This window comes from Eublepharis macularius, chromosome 12 (genome assembly GCF_028583425.1).
Source record: "Eublepharis macularius isolate TG4126 chromosome 12, MPM_Emac_v1.0, whole genome shotgun sequence".
Classification (NCBI taxonomy): Eukaryota; Metazoa; Chordata; class Lepidosauria; order Squamata; family Eublepharidae; genus Eublepharis; species Eublepharis macularius.
The window spans coordinates 10,036,741-10,056,649 of record NC_072801.1 but is presented as its reverse complement, the minus strand read 5'-3'; the positions used below and the strand labels follow the sequence as shown (position 1 = coordinate 10,056,649).

Below are 19,909 nucleotides of genomic sequence, written 5' to 3'. Positions count from 1 at the left end.
AGTTAATTGAAAGAGTGGAGTGTACATTCGGTTGATGTTTAACAGGGCAATTCAAAACACAGGGGCTGGGAGGGGGACAGACGAGGGGGGAGCAGCTAACCCCCTCCACTATTTCCAGTGCTCACCTTGGTAATTTCCTCCTGGAGCTCCTCATCTGTCTGCTCAGTTTCTGAAAAGCAAACAAATAGTATCTAGCATTTTCTCTATTCTGCTCCTCACATCCTTTCCTAGCAAACGAACACACAGATGGAAAGTCATCTGGCAAGAATGAGGAGAAAGTCCAAGTTTCATGCAATCTTGAGGATCTTGAGGATATCAGATGTAGGGTGCAATGTGGGCTGTCTTAGTGTGCTTTTATTGCTGTATTTATATGCTTGCCACCAGAGTTTTATCTGCTTTATGATATGTATTTATATGTTGTTAATCCACTCTGAGCCCAGTTGCGGGAAGAGTGGACTATAAATAAAAATCTAATGCTGGGCAAAGGATATCAAGGAAGCAGCACTGGCTTAGCATTACAGCCTGGGTTCAGCATTTTGAAAGCCCTGAGTTCAATCTTCAGCATTTCGACTTAAAAAGGGATCTCAGTTGCAGAAAGAGCCCTTCTCTGTCCAAGACCCAGAGAGCTGCTCACTGTCAGAGAACATGATTCCGAGCTAGATGAAACAGCCATCTGCCTTAGTATAAGGCAGCTTTGTATCAGTTTAAATCTATCCCCTAGGTAGATGGGGTGGGGGAATTGCTGCTTTTTGGCCTCTGTTTTGAAAAAAATCAGACCTGTTGTCCGGGGTCTGAGGCCCAGCCCCCGGACTTACCAGGAGAAGGGGATGGGAGACAGCTGGGAGACAACTGTCCAGCTGCCCCAGCTGACACCCCGGTCCAAAACCCGACAGCAACAGAGGGAGGGAGAGAAGCACCAAAGCCTCAGAGGGTCAGACGAAGCAGGTGGAAGCTAGCTAGCCCCACCCTCTGGTGGGAGGCTAAGAGCCCAGGCAGGGAGAGTAGGGACAGCCAGGAGGGGACTGTACCAAAGGGAGAGGGCACAGGAGACAGGAACAGCCAGCCAGCAGCCTTACCGGCAGGGGAAGTAAAGCAGCAGCAGCAGCACAGGGCCACGCCCCAACCTGCAAGCAGGGTGGAAGGGAATAGCAAGGGCCAGGTGAGGATGGGATCAAGGCAACTTCAGGTGGGACAGCCTGCAGCAATCAGCAAAGAGAGCCCAGCAGCCAGCAAAGGAGGTGCAGGTGTGGCTGGCCCAAGCAGCCAGCAGAATGATGCCAGATGTGGCTGCCTAGCACAGCCTGGGCCATGGCTAGAGTGCTGGGGGGTATGGTTGGCAGGAGAAGCCAGGAATGGGTAAAGAGATATAAGGGAAGTTCTCTCACAAGGTGCTGTGGTGAGTTAGGAGCATGGAGGAGGAGAGAGTGAGAGAGATGGAAGGAGGAAGAGCGAGAAAGAGAGGAAGGAGGGAAAGAACAACAAGCAAGGAGGAGGCGAGGAGGGTGAAGGCTTTAGGAAGCTGGAGGCAGGAGGAAGCAGCCGGGAGTCAGCCAGGTTGAGCAGGCCTGTGAGTGGGCTGAGGGAGCGAGGGTGAGGTATTCCCCCCCCTCGTTCCACGGAGCGAGGCCCTGCACCATCCCTGACGGCTTTCTGGAGTCAAAAGTCAGGTGCGCCGGTGTACAGCACAACTGAGCCTGCGGAGGAACCTGACACCTGTTTCACAAGGGTAAGGTGCGAGGATAGGGAAATTCATCTCTAAATTTGTTTTTAAAGCACAAGATATTAAATAACAACAATGCCTAGTATTTAAACACACAAAATTAAGCAGGCCAAGCCATCAAACACACAGGCTCATGTTTACTATTTACACTCCATCTTTCTCAAGATAGCAGCCTATTAAAGAGCGCAGGTGTAGGGGTGCTCTTTGTGTCCTGTTTTAACATCTATTCCCAGGTAGGTTTCAAAGCACACATACAACTATCATGTCACAGACCTAGCTACACTAAATTTCTCGCTCTGCTGTGCAAGTTCATGGATTCGCAGGAAGTTGTTTCTGCAGTGTTTGAAACTCCAGTGCCGTTGGCAGACGTGCAGTCTAGAACTCTGCTGCCTTTGCCCAGCGCCTCACTCAGAGCCCTGCACAGGCCAGTGCAGAGTGAGCACTCAGGCTGCCCAGAGGCAAAGGCACATGCAGCACCAGCACACCAGCCATCCAAACCAGCAGAAAAGGCCACCTACCTGAATAGTCCACAATGTGGGTGGGGACTTTCTCGGGGGTGACATCTGCTGGGATTGTGATCTCTTCTGCACGTGGGGGCACCTGTGAAAGCCAGACACAATTGTTGGCACAAAGTCCTAGGAGCTTTGCCTGGCAGGCAAAGGGGTGGGGGAAAGAGAAGCACACTGCTGGGGGAGAACAGATATAGGTGACCAGAACGCAATATGAAGGACACACGGCAGGTACTGCGCGCTGTCCCCTAGGAGGCTGCAGTCCTATTCATGGAAAACAGAGTCATCAATGGCTATCTGCCACGATGTCTAAATGGAATCCCCATTTTCAGAGGCCGCGTATCTCTGAATTCCATTTGTTTACTGAGCAACACAGGGAGGCTTGGGCATCTGATACTAGCAGGAAGGCTGGGTGGTGGTAGATCGTTGGCCACAGCAGGGAACAGGATGAGGGACCAGACAGACTGTGGGTTGATTCTGACAAGGACTGCCCTACACTCTTTTAATCCAAAGAGGCCAAGAAGGGTTAATCAAACGCATTCACATGTGCAGTAACAGCGCAACAGAGAAAGCCACCTACCACATGAAGAGAAGCCTGCATGAACAAACTGAGGTATCCAGACAATAGAAAGATAAGAGAGGGAGGAGTATAGATACTGCGGGAATTTAGCAAGTGTTTTCATTTCAGTCATGAATGAGTTAAACTGTTTGTGTTACCTACTTAATTAGTAAACATACTTTGAATGTAACCATTAGAGCTTCGAATAAGATTCCCGCCGTAGAAAGGGGAGTCACTAAGCATAATGAAGTAGGATTAGGATTTCCAATTGGGCAGTTTGTTTATTGGGGGCAATTAATTGATGCTATGGACTGAAGTTTTATTGCCCTTTGTTCACTTCTTCTTCCACCACTTCCACTACTTCACTTCTTCTTGTCTCTACTCTAAGTCACTTATCTAACAAGATGTAGTCAGCTTAGCAATTTATTATTTTCTCCAAACGTAACACCAATTTTTATCCTTTAGTAAAATATTCTTACAGAGCTACACTGGAGTGTGTGTTTGTGAATCTATTCTCATTACTTCCAATGCGCAATCTTTGCACAATCTCTGCTATATTTTCCTACAGATACTCCCCCAGGGGAGGAAACTGTACTATCTGGACATCAGTCCAGATTTTGTCTAGCTTTGTTTAGACTCTTTAGCTTGTAATGTAAAGAGACACCTTAAGCAAGATTTCAGTAGAGAAGCACAACCGAAAAACAAATCATGTCTCTGATTTTAATCAAGCAAAACGACAATATCAAACCGCACCCAACTGGGCTTCAGGAATCTGAAGTTTCAGAAATGCTGTGTTCAGAACAGAAGCATCATCAGGAATGCCTGAGGAGAGCAGACAGCATGACTGCCAAGTTTCACGCCTGCACAGTCCAATAGCAAAAACAGGAATACACCCTCAAGAAATGGCATCCAACTGTGCCCCATCTGGCCTGCCAATTGCATCGTGGCCACTTCTGCAGTCCCTAAAGTTTTGGCCTGATCCAGGAACCCTGCAGAATCCCACAAAGGAACACTGCTGTCTGCCAGAGCCTGGAGCAGAAGGCGTGAAGCTATTTAGAACAACCCTGGCAGCTTATTAGGAGACTTCCAGCCACAGAGGCTTGAGTGTCAAGGTCACAGCCAGAAACTGACACCATCTGTTTGCAGGCGGATCAGAGAAGCCAACTCCAGGGCAGGCAGAGGGAAGCATGGCTGCTAGAGTTGATTAAGATAGCCCTTTTCAATATCTTAGCAATGAGGGTTTGGGGTAAACTGCTGGAGTTTGGAGCCAAGAGGCAGGAAAGCTGGCCACCGAGAGCTTTGAAACAGATGGCAGGAACATCTCATGGAGACACAGACAGTGCACCCATGCAGAATGCCATAACTACTCCAGAGGAAGCCTTCCAGGCCAAGAAACCCAAGGAAGTCATGAAATCAACAGCCAAACGTTGGTTGGGGATCTCTAGAGGTTATCTTAGTTTAACACATCACAGAAAAGAGACTCTCTCTTCTCCTTACCTCTTCAGGGAATTCCTCGCCTACCAACGCCATGATCAAGGAGGTCTTCCCCACCTGGGCTACAAGCGGGGGGAGGAGACAAAAAAAGAGGTTGTTGTTAGAACATTCATGAACTTATCCCCACTTGATTTCACAACAGCCCCAAAAAGTGGAGAAAGGGGAAATAATAATAATAATATAATAACAACATTAGAGTTATATACCGCCCTTCAGGATGACTTAACACCCACTCAGAGCGGTTTACAAAGTATGTTATTATTATCCCCACAACAAAACACCCTGTGAGGTGGGTGGGGCTGAGCTAGAAGCTGTGACTAAGGTCACCCAGCTGGCTTCAAGTGGAGGAATGGGGAATCAAACCCGATTCTCCAGATTAGACTCCCACGCTCTTAACCACTACACCAAACTGGCTGATAATGAACTTTCTCTATCCCATGATAGTACAACTTGGAGAAAACCTGGGACTGATGGGCAGTGTATTCAAGACCGACAGAGAGCATTAATTCTTAGAAGCCATCCAAGTATCATTTACTAACTTAAGTGCCTAATGAGGCAGGCACATGAGAAATGATTTTAAGTGGGCTGAAAACTTTTGTGGACTTTGAAGTAAAGGCTTCAGATAGGCGCCAGTTACTAGCCAAAGACTGAAGTTGCAAAATAATACCTGAATCACAAGATCACAAGCAACCCCATATACATAAAATGTTTAAACAACCCAAAACCCACCTCCCACTTCTCTAGGGTCTAACACAGGCTAATTTTCTTTGGCTCTAAGAGCCAGTCAAAAATATTAAGAGCCAGTCTGATTTTTTAACACTTACAGCTTTGCGCTTTAATGACTTTTTTCATTGTTGCTAACATAAACTCTTCAGAGTTTCTTGTAATTTTATTAAGGCTATGACAAAAATGTTGTGGCATGTAAATAAATACAGGGGTAACCCTGATTGTCATCACAACAACAAAAAGCTAAGTTTCAACCCTAACCTTAACTTCCCCCCAACTTCTCAAGATTACATTATTGCTTTAAAAAGTTCCATTTAATTGAATCTTGGAGCCACTATAGAAAGCAACTGATCAAGAAATCCACCACCAATAACAGCTCAATCATAAGGAGGGGGGGTGCCGACTAGTCCCCATGATGGAAAATCTGGCCAGTACACTGTTGTAAACCCCACTTATGATGGTGGCGCACCCAGGTGCCGCTCTGCCTGGGTGTGGCAGCCGGCCGCTGGTAGATCTGGAGCGTAACTTCTTGCATTGGTGGGGTGGGTAGTGGGGCAGGGTGGGAGTTAGTTGGCTCCCTAAGCTCTTCCAGCTGCAGGAATGCCCCCAAGAGCAGCAAAAAGTCACACCATGAAAAAGGTGGCATAGCGGCCCATGTTATGGAGAAAGTAGTTTCCCCCCATGCAGGGCCCCGCACAACGGCAACTAAAGCCACGACCGATCCACTCACATCCCAGAGGCAGCCAAGCCCCCTCCCCGGCACCCAATCATGGCCCCCCACACCCTACATAAGCTCCAGTCAGGGCACCCATTAACTCAGTAAGTCAGGGTGTGGTATGAGGCTCTGCCCAAGAGCCCTCTGCCATGGGGACTTAGAGTGAGACACCCCTCGGTGGCAGGGAAAGAGCACTGAGTGGGCACACATGGGAGGAGAGCTGAGTCCAGAATGTCTGACACCTGGAGTATTGTGTGCCGTTCTGGAGGCCTCACTTCAAAAAGGATGTGGCCAAAATCGAGAGGGTGCAGAGGAGAGCGACGAGGATGATCAGGGGTCTGGAGACTGAGCCCTACGAGGAAAGGCTGAGGGCCTTGGGAATGTTTAGTTTGGAGAAGAGGAGGTGGAGGGGGGACATGATTGCTCTCTTTAAATATTTGAAAGGCTGTCATTCAGAGGAGGGCAAGGAGCTGTTCCAGTTGGCAGCAGAGGGTAGGACGCGAAGCAATGGGCTAAAACTACATGCACAAAGGTACCAGCTGGATATTAGGAAAAACTTTTTCACGGTCAGAGTAGTTCAAAAGTGGAATCAACTGCCTAGGGAGGTGGTGAGGTCCCCTTCACTGACAGTTTTCAAGAAGAGGCTGGACGAATATTTGTCAGAGATGCTTTAGGCTGATCCTGCACTGGGCAGGGGGTTGGACTAGATGGTCTGTATGGCCCCTTCCAACTCTGTGATTCTATGAGGGGGTGAGGATGGACTGAAGTAAGAAGGAGCTGAGGAGCCGACTGCCCCAGCTTGCTCGTTCACACATACCTCTCTTGTTCCCCTTGCACATGGCCTCCCTGCAAATGCCAGCCTTTGTGGTCAAAGTTTATGGCATGGAGGGGGAGGCTGGACCCAGCCCTTGAGGCGCCAGGGCCCACACCTGACAACCAGGCAGCCGCCCAGGGAGCCATGTTCGATAGAGCAGCTTTGGAGAGATGGGGTGCGATGTCAGGGCTGCGTGCAGACTCCCTCAACGGCACTCGCCTCTCCTTCGGGCAGAGGACAGACATGGGCCAGGGCGCCTGGCTGCTGGCTCTCTGTACTCCCCCGGCCAAGCAACCCTTGCACTCGTTTTTAAGCAGGATCAGTGCTCCGAGTAGCAGGAACAAAGCAAGTGGATGCAGTCGAGGAGCGCTTCCTGGATGGAAAGGCAAGAGCCCTTCGGGTGTTTGTCGCCTCTGCCTCGATGCCATCCTCCCCACCACTTTAAGCCCAGAAGTCTCCCAAGGTGCAGCAGACCTGGCCTCACCAGCGCTGCGCGTCTCTGTTCTCCCTCAGGCAGGTGGAAATCCAACTGGAAGACATGGGTGCGTGGCCGTCACTGTCCCTGGATCCCCTCTCAGGCTGCACTGCCAGCCTGACTCTGGGAGCATTTCCCCTGAGACAGTCATCTGACCTGCAAGTCTGCCTCTCTCAACTCAAAAGCAGCCAAAAGGCTGGTTCAGCCTGACTTGCACTGTATAAGCCACCTTGGATCTCAATGAGAAAGGCAGACAAATAAATAACTATTTAAAAAAACCCTGCCTCCAAAAGGCATCGGGGAGTTGTGTGCGCACACAAAGTCGCCACCTCAAATGATAGGAGTTGGCAACCTGTGACCAGACATCCTCTTCACACTAGCAGTTCAATAAAAGTCTGTTCTACAACAACTCCCTCCCTGTCTGTCTGCTTGCCTGTAGATGACAGTATTTCCATGTCCCTCCTTGATCCACGCACCCCGCCCCCATCTTTCACTTCACCATAGGGCTGCCCCTTCACACATCCCAGAGGATGATCTCTGGTTCCAGCTGGAAAGGATGGGGTGGCCCTGGAAGATGCTCCTGGCACCTCTGGACCTCTGTTTGGTTCTGCTACAAAACAGAGCTGAGGCACCTTGCGGGGAGGGAGTAGCATTGGCAGATGGCGAGGGAAAACAAGGCATGGCCCACAGACTGGCTATGCCATTCCTTGCCACTCACAGTGCTGTCAATTGAAGCCGCCTTGCAACTAGTGGATTCTGCCGGTGTTACTATGGAGCATTCCCTCCTGGCCACACCTTACCGGGCTTGGTCCACTGGCGCAGCTCTTCTGCCAAAGTCCTCAGGGAGCAGATTAGTGGTGTTGCAGTTATGTGGGTGTGAGTGCACCAGCGTCCCAAGGGCCTCAAAATTGTGCTGTTAAGCAAATAAGATGCCTCCCTGGTTATGCATTTTTATCCTGCCCTTTTTCCAAAGGGCTCAAGGCAGCATACCTGTTTCTCCCTCTTTCATTTTATCCTTATAACAATCTTGTGAGGTAGGCGAGGGGACTGGCTCAAAGTCACCTAGTGAATTTCACGGCAGTGTGTGGATCTGAATCCTAATCGCCCAGGATCCTAGACCAACACTTTAACCACTGGACGGCACTGCACTACAACTGGAGCTCCTCCCCTGCCCTTTGACAGCCTAGCTCCCCTAAAAGATTGACAACTGTGTTCTGACCTTGCTACCATGAAAAGTACAGCCACACACCGCTCCAACCTTTCACGGACTTTCAGTATTTAAATAGACCACAATGCATGAGCCACACAAAGCTGAGTTTTAAAAATCAGTTTTAAAAGATTCTCAACATGCACAGCTCTGACAGTGCTAAAAAGCAGCCTGACGATCAGAATGCCAGTTTAAATTTCAAGTTTCTAATTCTCATTGTTTTGGATGGAACGGTTCAGGAGGGTCAAATGCGATTTTCACTGCTTTTTTTTTTACTGCATACATGATACTGTTGGACTATTTCTCTTATTTTGCAATCCAGTTGTTTTGTGGTTTATAGTACTGTAGTTAACAAGCAGCTCTCCAGTTTTGTAATCTCACTTTACTACACAGTACATTTTATACTGCTCTGGTTGTTTTCAATTGTGTAATCTGCCTTGAGTCTCTGTGAGAAAGGCAGACTCCAAATAAAATACATATATAATAAAATAAATAAGGGAAGGAAGGTTGGAAAACACAAGTGATTTCAGTTATCCAAAGTACGTTCCCTCAGTGAGAATAGGTCTGTCCAGTTATTAGATGTGGCAGCCAGGAAGCTCCATATCGGAGGCTGCATGCCTGACTACTGCAGACAATCCACAGGGCATAGCCATCACTGGCATGTTCCTATTTGTGAATGTTTCAAAAGCTTTGCCCGTTTGCCAATGGAGAAAGAAAGTCAGATCTTACATTGCTTTCTCTACTTTTTTTTTTTAAAGTGTGTCCTGAAGCACTTAACTATGAAACAACCATTAAACCAGAATCTACCCTATTATTGGGTGCAAATACTAGGTAAAAATTGCTGCGCTCCACATCAAATGAGCCGAAACTCAGTGCTCTTTGTTATTTGGATCACACAAATTTCCATGTAAATGCCACCTGACACCCTGCCATCTGCTTTGGCAGGTTTACCTTCAGGAAGATCTACTCAAAAGAGAGCCTTCTTCTTAAAATCACTTGTGGCAGCTACATCCAGTGGCCTAAACCAGGGACCTTCTGTGTGCAAAGGAGATGTTCTACCAATGAGCTAAGTTCCCCTCTAAGAGCCAAAAAACCCCCTTCTGGTTGCAAGGGGAGGGGGGAGGGTGGCGCTTCACACTTTATCAGGATGTGGCTAATTTTAGACATAATTCTGCTCTGCGACTAACAAATCCTCCCTAAGCTAGCTTGTGCACTAGTTTTCTCTATGTAAAGGTACCACATAGAGGTCATAACATTAGCAAACTCTGCAGAACTGTAAGTTTAGCCCAACTGTCTTCTATATATAGGACTAACTAATTTCTGCGACATAAACCCATTGGAATTTCCTTGGAAGAAAAGGAGCTGGTGCTGCAGAATGTCACAGGGCAACTTTTGTGGGATAATCAGAAATAACACTTTGCTCTAACATAGTCATAATTTTCAAGTGTTCAAAACACTCCGTGTCCTCCCAATAAGCTTCACAGCGTGTGTAAGGTCCGATCCGATCCAAGCCACACAGTCGCGTCCAACCCTCGGCTACTCCATAGATCGTCCCCCTCCAGGCCTTTCTGTCCTATAGCGCGTCGAGAGAGATCCACAGAGTCCCGCAGTGAAGTTTTTACAGGGTAGTGCACCACTGCTTTCCCCAACCCAACACACTTAGCCGTACGACAGCCACGAATGGTAAGTCATACGTTGCCACCCCCCTCGGCACTTTGAGCCGGTGTGGGATAAGGGGTGTGTGTAAGGTACGGGCCAGTATTTTGAGCTTCCAACTGCAAGGCTGAGGCAGACAAGAGCCCCCAATGAGTCTGGTGGAGGCCCGATTTGAACCAGGCTCAGGCGGTCTAAGGATTAATTCCTGCAAGGCCTAAAAGAATGAGATTCTCACATCTCCAAAGGGTGTGCCTGATATTTCCAGGTCTCAAGGCCATATCAAATTAAACATGTCCCAGCCTGATCTTTTTATCTTTTCTCTCCTTATACACTTTTCATACCAACTGAGATCACATTAGAACCTTCAACTTCAGTCCCCCACTGAGTCAGTTTACTTTTCCGTTCCAACATCACAAAAACACAGCCTTTCCTGTCCACCACCACTCCCAGCCTGGGTGAGACTACTGAAGCCCCCAACTTACTCCACCCATTTTATGTTGTTACACCTGAAGCCTCCCAGTTCTATCAAGCCCTTTACCTCCAAAACTATTCCCATCTCTTGTGGCTCACTCTGACCACACAAAGATGTCCCTTCTCTTCATCCAGTCCCAGGTGCAGTGCAAAGGCCACAGGCTTTATTTCCAAAGCACTTCAAACCTTACCGCCCCCCCCCACTTCCCCGTATACTGACATGATAGGAAATCAAGGAATTCACTGCCAGTCCAGGCAGCGATGGCCATGAGCACAGACGGCCTTAAAAGGGAGACAGACTGATGGAGGAGAGGTCCATCAATGGTTACTAGCCATGTTGACTACCAAGAACCTCTATACACAGAGGAGACAACCCTCTGACTGCCAATGCCAGAAGGCAATAGCAAGGGAAGACCCTGGCCTCTATGCCATGTTTGTTGACCCTCCAAGGCAACCAGTTGGCCACCATGGGAAACCGGATGCTGGAACTGGCCTCTCGTCCGATCCAGCAAGGCTCTTCTTATGCCCCTCTCCACAGCACTTGATCTCTAGCTCCCTGATCTCTACCCCTCTGACAGCCCCACCTTTTCCTCCCCTGCTACTCCTTATGCCTAGAATGACCTCACAGATGACTACCAGGATGTCATGGCTCTTCTACGGGAATAAAAGTTGCCAGTCTTTAAGGCGACATTGGGATTTTGCTTTTCTTCCTTCCTTGCTGGTAACTCTCCCTCCTCAGTGGTGGGCCCTACATTATGAAATGGCCTGCCTGAGGCAGCTCTGTTGCTTTTGCCATTCCTCAAACTACGTAAACGAGAATTGCATTACAGCAAAGGCAAAGGGCGAGACTGCCATAGAATGGTTCCAGAAGACACTTAGGAAGGGAATGGGGCTGTGAACGAAACTCCTGCGTCTAGGATGTGTTCTGTTTGCTGATTGTACCAGCTGCTCTGGGGCAAAGTTTCTACCATGTCGCACCGTTCTTCGGCCTCCGCACCCTGCCTCCTTCCCTGGGCTCCCCCCATCCCGGACCGCTGCCAGGCAGTCCTATTAGAATCAGAGGGTTGGAAGGGACCTCCAGGGGCATCCTGCACAATGCAGGCAAGTCACCCCTGCCTTGCCCCCCCCCACACCCTGTGACCCCAGATCCATGCCCAGAAGATGGCGAAACACGGGGGGGGGATCGCATCGCTGATTAGACGCTGCCCCATGCCCGATCGCCTGGACTGGCGCTGCCGCCTCCAGCCTCAGGGAGAAAGGCGGGTGTTAGAAAGCGCAGGAAGCCTTTGCCCCCCCCCGCCCCCCGCAACCAGGCGCCGGCAAAGAGCCCCGCAAGGTCCCCTCCGAGCCGCCCCTGCAGATCCTTGCGCTGAAGGTCGCTGGCTCTCTCTGCCCCCCGCCCCGGTCTCCTCAAGGCCTCGCCTTCCCGCCGCCTCCCGCCCCGCGCTGTGAGGGCCTCCTCGGCCCCCGGGCAGCCGCCTCCTACCTTCCCCCAGCAGCAGGATCCGCACGTCCCGCCTCATCGTCGCCGCCGCCGCTTCGGGGCACCTCCCGACGGAGCCCCGCGCCGCCCCTCACACGGCGCAGCGGCTTCCCGGCCCCGCCGCCGCCATGCCCACTTCCGGTTCCGGTCCCACCAGCACCATCGAGCTGAAGACCCCAGAGAGGACAACGGGGGGGGGGGACCGGCGCCTCCCGCCGGCCGGAGGGGCAGCGGCGGAGTCGAGCAAAACGGGGGCGCCTGTTTTCGGGCTGGCTTCTCTGGCTGTCCCTGGAATATTAGTTTGGTCAGCCGCAAATGCCACGGGATGGTATTTACTTCCATGCCCTGAAGTCTTCAACTGCATCATGTAGCCTTTCTTAAAGGAGCAGGACATCCCCCTCCCCCTGGGCTAGTTGGCGACCCTGCACTTATGCCAGTATGGGCTTTGCTGAGTCAGTATTTGAGCTCTGAACCCCCAAAGCTCATGTTGGACAAATGTTGTTTGTCTTGAAGGTGCCACTGGAATCCTGTTTTAATATATAGTATTTGTGCCAGCCCCTCCAAGCACAGCCCATTGGGACCCAAAATGGGGAACAGTAACACGGTAACAGTAACAGTTACTGTAACACGGTAACAGGGAAGCTTGCATTCCTGAGTTCAGTTCAGCGTGATTTACTTTCTGGCCATGACTTGTTATTAACCATCTTTTGCGGGGCTGGCAGCTGGAGACTGAGGCATAGTTTTGGTACAGACCAGAGATCATTTAGTATTAGCATACCTGATTTACATATGTCACACCCCCTGACATCTCTTATCCTGGCTGTTTTGGACCCAATCTTGGCCATTCAGGGCCGAAATTGGGCCCAAAATGGCAAAAAGGGGCTGGAAATGGCCAAAAAGGGGCCCAAAATGGTCAGGATTGGGCTGCTGCTGAGTGGGAGAATGATCCACAACCCATCAGAGGCCTGATCTGGGCTGTTTCGGCCCCAATCGAGGCTGAAACAGGCCCAAAATGGCCAAGTCTGGTGGGCGGGGCCACCTGACATGTGACCTCTTTGGAGAACTGCCGGAACTGCACTCCTGCGTGTCCCCCTCGAAATGAGCCCTGGTACAGACACTCCCTTTACTGTTACTTTACAGGGATGATCCATGTTGGCCTGGCTTCCTGAATGAATGCATTACTTGGTGGCAGCAGCCTTGTAAGTGTTCCCCTTAAAGTGTGTTCTCTGGTTTCATCTATGGGGGTTTTCATATTCAGTCACTTCCTCTTGTTGTACTGCTTTGAATGTGGCTGTTTCCACACTACTCACCTTCATCCGGAATGCTGCAGAACGTCGTGAAAAAAACATGGAAGATAGCGTCTTCTCACACGAGTTTTGCGCGATGTCGCGTAAAACTTGCGCAAGATGATGCTATCTTCTGCGGTTTCTTTGCGACGTTCCGCAGCGTTCTGGATGAAGGTGAGTAGTGTGGAAACGGCCTATGTTTTGCAGCTGTGTGTTTATGTACATTAAGAAATATAGAAATTATCCATTTCCAGTTCTCTTCTAAGATCAGGGTGCAGTTGTTTTTAATGCCACCTGATGCTCCAGCCACCAGAGTTTGGAAATATTCCAAAATGTTTCACATCATTTTTTTAGACCTAGAAGGAGGAAGAGCAACCACCCCTGCATCAGTCCTGTGAAAAACAACTTGCGTTCTGGTGTAGGCACCAGGAACACTCTTACTTTGTTTCCAGCAAGTGGCGCGGCCTGACATGAGTAGTGGAAGTACCTGGACCTTAGCTTTAGTTTGCTTTTCCTAAGACAGGTACTAGAACGTGAGAAAAAGTAGCATTTGCAACCCAATCCTATGTACGCAAATGAATCCCACTGAGTTCCATGAGGCTTATTCCCAAGTAAGCACATACATTATAGGATACAAACCTTGAAAAGATGCCAGGAAGTACAGTTTTAGCTTTCAGTCACATGGCTGAAAGTTTATTTAAATGTGAATGTTCTAGTTGAGTGAATGTTTTAGCCCCACAAGGTAATTCAAGACTTGGCTGGTGAATAGCTATTGATAATGAAGAAGCCAAAGAAAGCAGTAACATTCAGAAAGAATTAATACATATTGCTTTCCAATAGCACATTTCCCTGCTTCTCCAGCATCCCGCAATTGTATTCTTGTATTTCAGCAGCCCAGATCAGTTTGCCTTCATAAGCCAATCCGTTTTTGGAAGCCTTATTCCAATGCTTCCCCCTACTGGAAACCCAAGGTAGGTGGGATCCATACGCCCCCTAGTCACCTGAGCCGTGGTCAGCTCTACCATCACATTCTGATCTCCACAAATAAAACACTGGAACACATAAAAGAAGGTGTGCATTTTTCTTTAATTAAATTTTAAAATATTCCCTTCAAAATGTATTCCTTCCCTGCATGCTTAGGACCTGAAGCTTACGACCTACAAGCTAAAACAAAAGCCAATATTAAAAGCATCAGCCTAAAGCAATGAAATGCAGTGAGCACTCCAGCTGGGAAAAGCTGGCTATGTCACTTGCTCCTAGACAGTCTCCTGGAACTGAACCTCAAGCTTATGGGGACTTCCTAATCATCAAAACGCCTTCACACGCGTGCCTTCACCCACTATCATTCCAGGAGCTGTGGGTTCAAAAACTGCATCCAACTGAGCTCCCCATTAGTCATTTGGGAATCTCTGGGAAGCTCTTCACTGCACTAGGCTCCGAACTGAGGGAGAGAGCTGGGTAAACAACTGAACGCAGCGTGTCCCTACACGAGGGCCTCTACTGCTTTCCCTGTGCCCATATTGTGATAAATGGTGTTTCTTCCTGCCCCCACCCCCCCCCCCCGAATGGCTTAATGAACTCAAGCTGAAACTGGGATGAGATGTCTTGTGGGGTTCTCTGGTGAACAAAACGGCTGACAAAGGCCTGTAAACGTGTGGCTTACGAGTTTTTCCCCATAAGCGTGGCATTAGCCTAAGAAAAAAGGTAATGGGAGCATCCTGGAGGGGGAAAGTGCTGATCACAGGAATTAAGGATTCTCATCGCCCCCTGCTTACACAGAATAAACTTCGGATATGGCCGAGGCCAGCAACACAACTGTGCTGATTTAAGTTGTGGACTGGGCTGCTGAACAGCAAGGGCCTGGCGACAGAGATCTTCCCGATGATTTGTCCTGTGCTCAAACAGCCAGAGCAGCTGTCAACCGGAAGTGTTCAGAAAGACGGGTCGCCAAAGCCAACTTGTAACTGCACCGCTTTGAGCTCCTGGAGCAGGTCCTGGTTGGCCAAGCCAAGCTGCAAAGAGAAAGGATACTCTGTAAAGAGCTGCCAGGTAGGGCTTCCATTCAAGGAGAAGGACTGGGCCAGCTCATTTCATTTCAAGGCTACATGAGACAAGCAAAAGTAGTTTCCACATCTGCCAAACACGGGTATCACATGAACATACAAAGCTGCGGGATACTGAGTTAGACTGACAGGCGGCTGGTCCATCTAGCTGTTTATGAGGATGATGACAAAAAAAATTACAAGAAGCTGCAGCATTAGCAGTTGCCTTGGAAATTTCAGGTTAAGATAACATTATTTTCAATGCATAATGCAACTTCCTTACCATTAGGAGCATTCAGAACCTACAAAGACAAGGCCAAATATACAAGTTTTTGTTACAGTCTGCACCTGACCTGGAGCAGCACTTTCCATACCCGTTTCCATACCAATCACAACTTGAAAACTGCTAGTGTTTATCAATGACTGGATGTAATTTGGTTTAAACTATCCCTTTTCCTTTCCACGTGCTTTCACCCTTATTTGGCTGACATATCTGGTTTTGTTTGCTATACACCATCAAGAAGACAGCATTTATTTGCGCCCCTGCACTACAAATGATAGTATTTTGCATCTTGAGGGTCAGAGGAGATCTCCAGATCTCAGGTGACAGCATTGTTAGAAGGGATGGTTGGGTCATGCTGCATTTTTAAACAGAAGCAACCTAATCCTGCTGCATGAAGGTTGTATCTTGGCTGAAAATATGTGTGACCTCCTTCTTGCAAAAACCTCTTATCCCTCCACAACAAGTGGAATGAGGAAAAAACCCACAAACCTTGATGGCGTATTTGTATGACTGTTCTGCCTCTAGCTGCCTTCCACCCTGAAAAAGAGCAATTCCTCAATAAAGAAGTGCAACAAGTCAAGACTGGAGGGGTAAGATCCTGAAAGGGCTAAATTATATGGTTGAATCAAGAACAGATGATGGGGAGAGGCATCCTGAAGGACAAGTGGGTTGCCAATTTCAGAAGGATGAGAAGCATAAAGAAAAGGGACATCATCTGACTTGGACTTCAAAGGGTCTCTGCCTGTTCAATCATCCTTGAATCTGTCCATTTACCAACTGAAGCTCTAAGGGTGTGATTTTTGAACACACAGGCTCCCCCGACAATACGAGAAGCATGTTAGTTTTGGCTTCAGGATAGCTGACCATATGTTTTTACAGAAAGCACCCTTGAATCCGTCCACCGACATCAATGCACAGCTACAGAGAAGGCAAAAAACACCTGGCACGTTATTGGAGGAAAAGGCCCACTGGATACTGACCTCCATGCAGACCAGAGCCAGGTAGGCCCACACTTCCGCGTTGTTGTTGTTCAAGGCATTGGCTTCGGAGAGGGCACCTTCTGCCTCCTCCATCTCTTTGAGCTTGAGAGGGGGAGAAATAAATAAGCAAAAAGGTGAACTGTAGCCATCACATTTCACAGCCTGCTGGGAATCCCAGCCTCCCCCAGCCCCCTCCGCCATATACCTAGGAGGAAGGACTTTGGCTTGTAAGAGGTGAAGAAAGGACACCTCTTACATATTCCGAGGCCCTGCCTTCAAGGTCATGGCCCCGTTTATTCCAGCACTGAGTTCTGGCAGCTTTCATTTTAGAATGTGATCACTGTTCACCAGTGCACAACACATCACTTGAGTTTTCATGAAAGCCAGGATGGTGTAAGGTTAAGGTGTCGGACTAGGACCAGGGAGATCCAGCTTGAATCCCCACTCTGCCATGGAAGCTTACTGGGTGACCTTGGACTAGACACTCTCCTGCAGCCTCACTTTCCTCACAGGGTTGTTGTGAGAATAAAACGAGAGAAATCTTAGGGAGAAGCTACTAGCCTGTCAGAGCAGCGGGAACTGGGGTAGTGTCAGAAGGAGGCAACTTCCTATATTCATATGTGCCATGACTTATGACATCCCTGCGGTCAGGCAAATTTGAAGGCCACTTGCTTCTTGTCACAGAGTGACATATTTAGAACAGCAAATCTCTGACAACTTCTCTGTCCCAGTGCCATGGGATCTCTGAGCAGGAGCAGGCAGCTGGTTAACTTGCGTCCTTTGTGCAAAGCACAGCAAATAAATGTTAAATCCTCCTCTACAGACCCAACCACTCCCTCCTGCAAAAGCTGGGGAAGGACCGGTCAGGGTTGCTTCACATCCGAAACTACTTACCCTGTAGCAGGCGATTCCCACTCCCAGCCAGGTGAGGCAGGATGGAGATTTCTTACTTGCCAGCAGGAAGATACTCTTTGCTTTGTCGCACTGCCAAAAGAAGATGGGCATTGTTTGCCATGCCCTTACAGTGTGGCTCTGGACAGGTTTCTCTCCAGACACTGTTTTTGACACAGCTGTCCACTGACACCGTTCTGAGCATTATGTGTCACCATGACTCGCGAGAGGGACAGCTCAGGAATCAAGAGAGGAATACTAGAGGGGAGGAAAGAGGGCCAGGATAGCGCCCTACTCCGCCAATGTCAGAGCACTCTTAAGGTAATGATTTCAGAGGCACTGTTGAGGCACCTTGTGCAACAGTGTGAGCAGGAAAGATAGAACAGACAGTCCCTGCCCCATAGAGCCAGCAGTTGAAAGTCAGAGGGTAAGAAGCAAGCACCACCGGCCAACCTCCTTTCCTTCCAGATAGATGGATCCTAACCGCAGGTACACAAAATGCATGTCGGCAGCATCACTGACAAAACTGATGGTCCGCTCATAACAGTCCTTTGCTTCACTGAAGTTCTTGGTCAGGTAGCAGAGATGTCCTTTCTGGGCCCAAACGTCTGGATTCTGCACAAATCAAATTGGTGGGGAGAGAGGCGAGTTTTAAAAGAATGCGCCTGACAGGGAGGGTAGGGCAATAGATAACTATCTTGCCTCCCCAGAAAAACAAGGAAGGTGGTAACTGAGGAGGAACTTTTCTGCAGGGAGGTCAGGGCTTTGTTGGGAATAGCGGGAGCAAGCTGTGCTTCTCTAGATAGAAGGAGGTGGTCGTGGCACTGTTAGGCCTTCATCCCTGCCAGCTCCTCCAGCGTAAAACCATCTCAAATATCACAGTCTGCATACTCTACTTATTTGCCAAACATCTGCTCCACCTACCTGCTTAAGAAGCCTCCAAACCAGTGATTACAATTTTTTCAAAAAAAATACAAGCCCTTACGCAACTTTAAAACAAAACTGAGAAGCAGTAAGCTGCTTTCAAACAAATGAGCAAACAATTCCAGCCAACCAGCCCCAGTTAACAATCCAGCTGCCAAATTCTGAACTAAATGATATTTCTGGAGAGGCTATCAAGATAATCCCATGCAACACGCAGTGTGATAATTGAATCCAGAGGTTACTGGTTACTGGACGAGGCTATATGATCTATTGCACATTACCATGATGTGATCTCAGGCATCAGCTCTGTGGCATGTTTGCCACAAAGGCTAACCATTTTTTAGCAACACCCTTCTTGCCCTGCTGAGGAGGCGCAAGGAAACATGAGCACTACTTGCCAGGTAATTGATCTGGACTGCCTGTTCGAGGCATTTCTCAGCCTTGTCGTATTCTTTCTTGAGGAGGTAGGTCTGTGCCAGAACCAGGTAATACTCACAGCTGGGGCCTCCTTGTGGGCTGGCCAGTTCATGAGCCAATGCCCTGTGAACAAACTGAAAAGAAGAAACCAGGCCCTGGTGGTTGTGACGCAACATGCTGATGGCAAGCCACCACTCCTCAGGCTCACTTGCCAGCAGGCCCATCTACACTGCCTCTCTAGTCTTCTCTGAGTAGTTTTGTCTGCTCCCGACTGACTCTTGCTCCCTGACCACTCCCAGACCTACCCTATAGTCCAGCTTCAGCTATGGTCTCACAAAGGCAGCCATCCTGGCCTTGACTCCAAATGCCACCTAACCAACCCTTGGGCCTTCTGAACCCAGCTGAGAACAGCTGTTTCCCCTAACGGCCTTTTGGATGGGTGCAAAAGACTTGCTGTTCTAGACAGTCTTCAGATTAGGTTGATCAGAAATGGTGTGATGCAGGGAAGTGGGGGGAACTTTCTTAAGAAATGTTTTTATGTGCATTTACTGTATCTGAGTTTTTATGCAACTCTTGACCTGTTTTGCATTTCATTGTGCTGTAAGTTGCTTTGAGGGTTTTTACATGAAAGGTAGTCTATAAACTAGGTAATGAAATAAAACTTGTGCAAAGGTCCTCGGCTCCTGCTAGCTGGTCCCCAAATGTCACTGGTACGGAATTCCAGCTTGATCCTGTCATTGCCTATTGCTTGAAACCAACCTCCCCCCCCCCCCACAACCCGGTAGCTTCCCTTTGGAAGGAAGCTGCCGCCCCTGAACATCCTTGAACTCCTTCCGAGGGCAGCTTTGATCCAGCACACATCCTTTCCAGGAGCTGCTGTCCAGACGCCCAGGACCATTGTCTCCCAGGGTTCCAGCTGCCTCCCAGCGATTTTTTTTATCCCGCCTTCCCTCCAAAGCGCTCAAGATGCTGAGTGCAGGGTTCTCCCCCAACAACTTTGTAAGGTAAGTTAGGCTGAGAGAGAATGACTAAGTCAGAAATTGAACCCGGGTCTCTTTCCCATCCTCCTCTAACCACTGCCAACTCTTCCCCTGCTTAACTCAAGACAATTTAAGCCAAATCATAAATCATCTGATCATCTGTCTCATTCAGTAACTGGATGAATGGAAATAAATATATGTACCATCAACCTTTCATTATGGGTTCACTTTTTGAGATACTAAATGAAATGTGAGGCAAGCATACCATTTACACTGC

The 19,909-nt window shown here is 48.9% G+C and overlaps 2 protein-coding genes across 3 annotated transcripts in view; both read right to left on the bottom strand.

The window, feature by feature from the left end:
• RHOT2 (ras homolog family member T2) overlaps positions 1-11,949 on the bottom strand; it is a 33,438-nt gene extending 21,489 nt beyond the window's left edge. Inside the window, exons 1-4 of one of the 2 annotated variants that reach the window (XM_054992787.1) lie at positions 11,833-11,949; positions 4,286-4,344; positions 2,239-2,320; positions 126-169 (exon numbers count right to left, since the gene is read on the bottom strand). In XM_054992787.1, the coding sequence (XP_054848762.1) occupies positions 126-169; positions 2,239-2,320; positions 4,286-4,344; positions 11,833-11,869 (222 nt within the window). In that variant the 5' untranslated portion in view covers positions 11,870-11,949. The remainder of the gene's footprint in view (positions 1-125; positions 170-2,238; positions 2,321-4,285; positions 4,345-11,832) is intronic. The other variant, XM_054992788.1, reaches the window with a different exon arrangement.
• Positions 11,950-14,210: 2,261 nt separating this feature from the next.
• CFAP70 (cilia and flagella associated protein 70) overlaps positions 14,211-19,909 on the bottom strand; it is a 28,020-nt gene continuing 22,321 nt past the window's right edge. Inside the window, exons 22-27 of the mRNA XM_054994596.1 lie at positions 18,634-18,786; positions 17,765-17,926; positions 17,315-17,404; positions 16,421-16,522; positions 15,930-15,977; positions 14,211-15,127 (exon numbers count right to left, since the gene is read on the bottom strand). Coding sequence (XP_054850571.1) covers positions 15,047-15,127; positions 15,930-15,977; positions 16,421-16,522; positions 17,315-17,404; positions 17,765-17,926; positions 18,634-18,786 — 636 coding nt within the window. The 3' untranslated portion in view covers positions 14,211-15,046. The remainder of the gene's footprint in view (positions 15,128-15,929; positions 15,978-16,420; positions 16,523-17,314; positions 17,405-17,764; positions 17,927-18,633; positions 18,787-19,909) is intronic.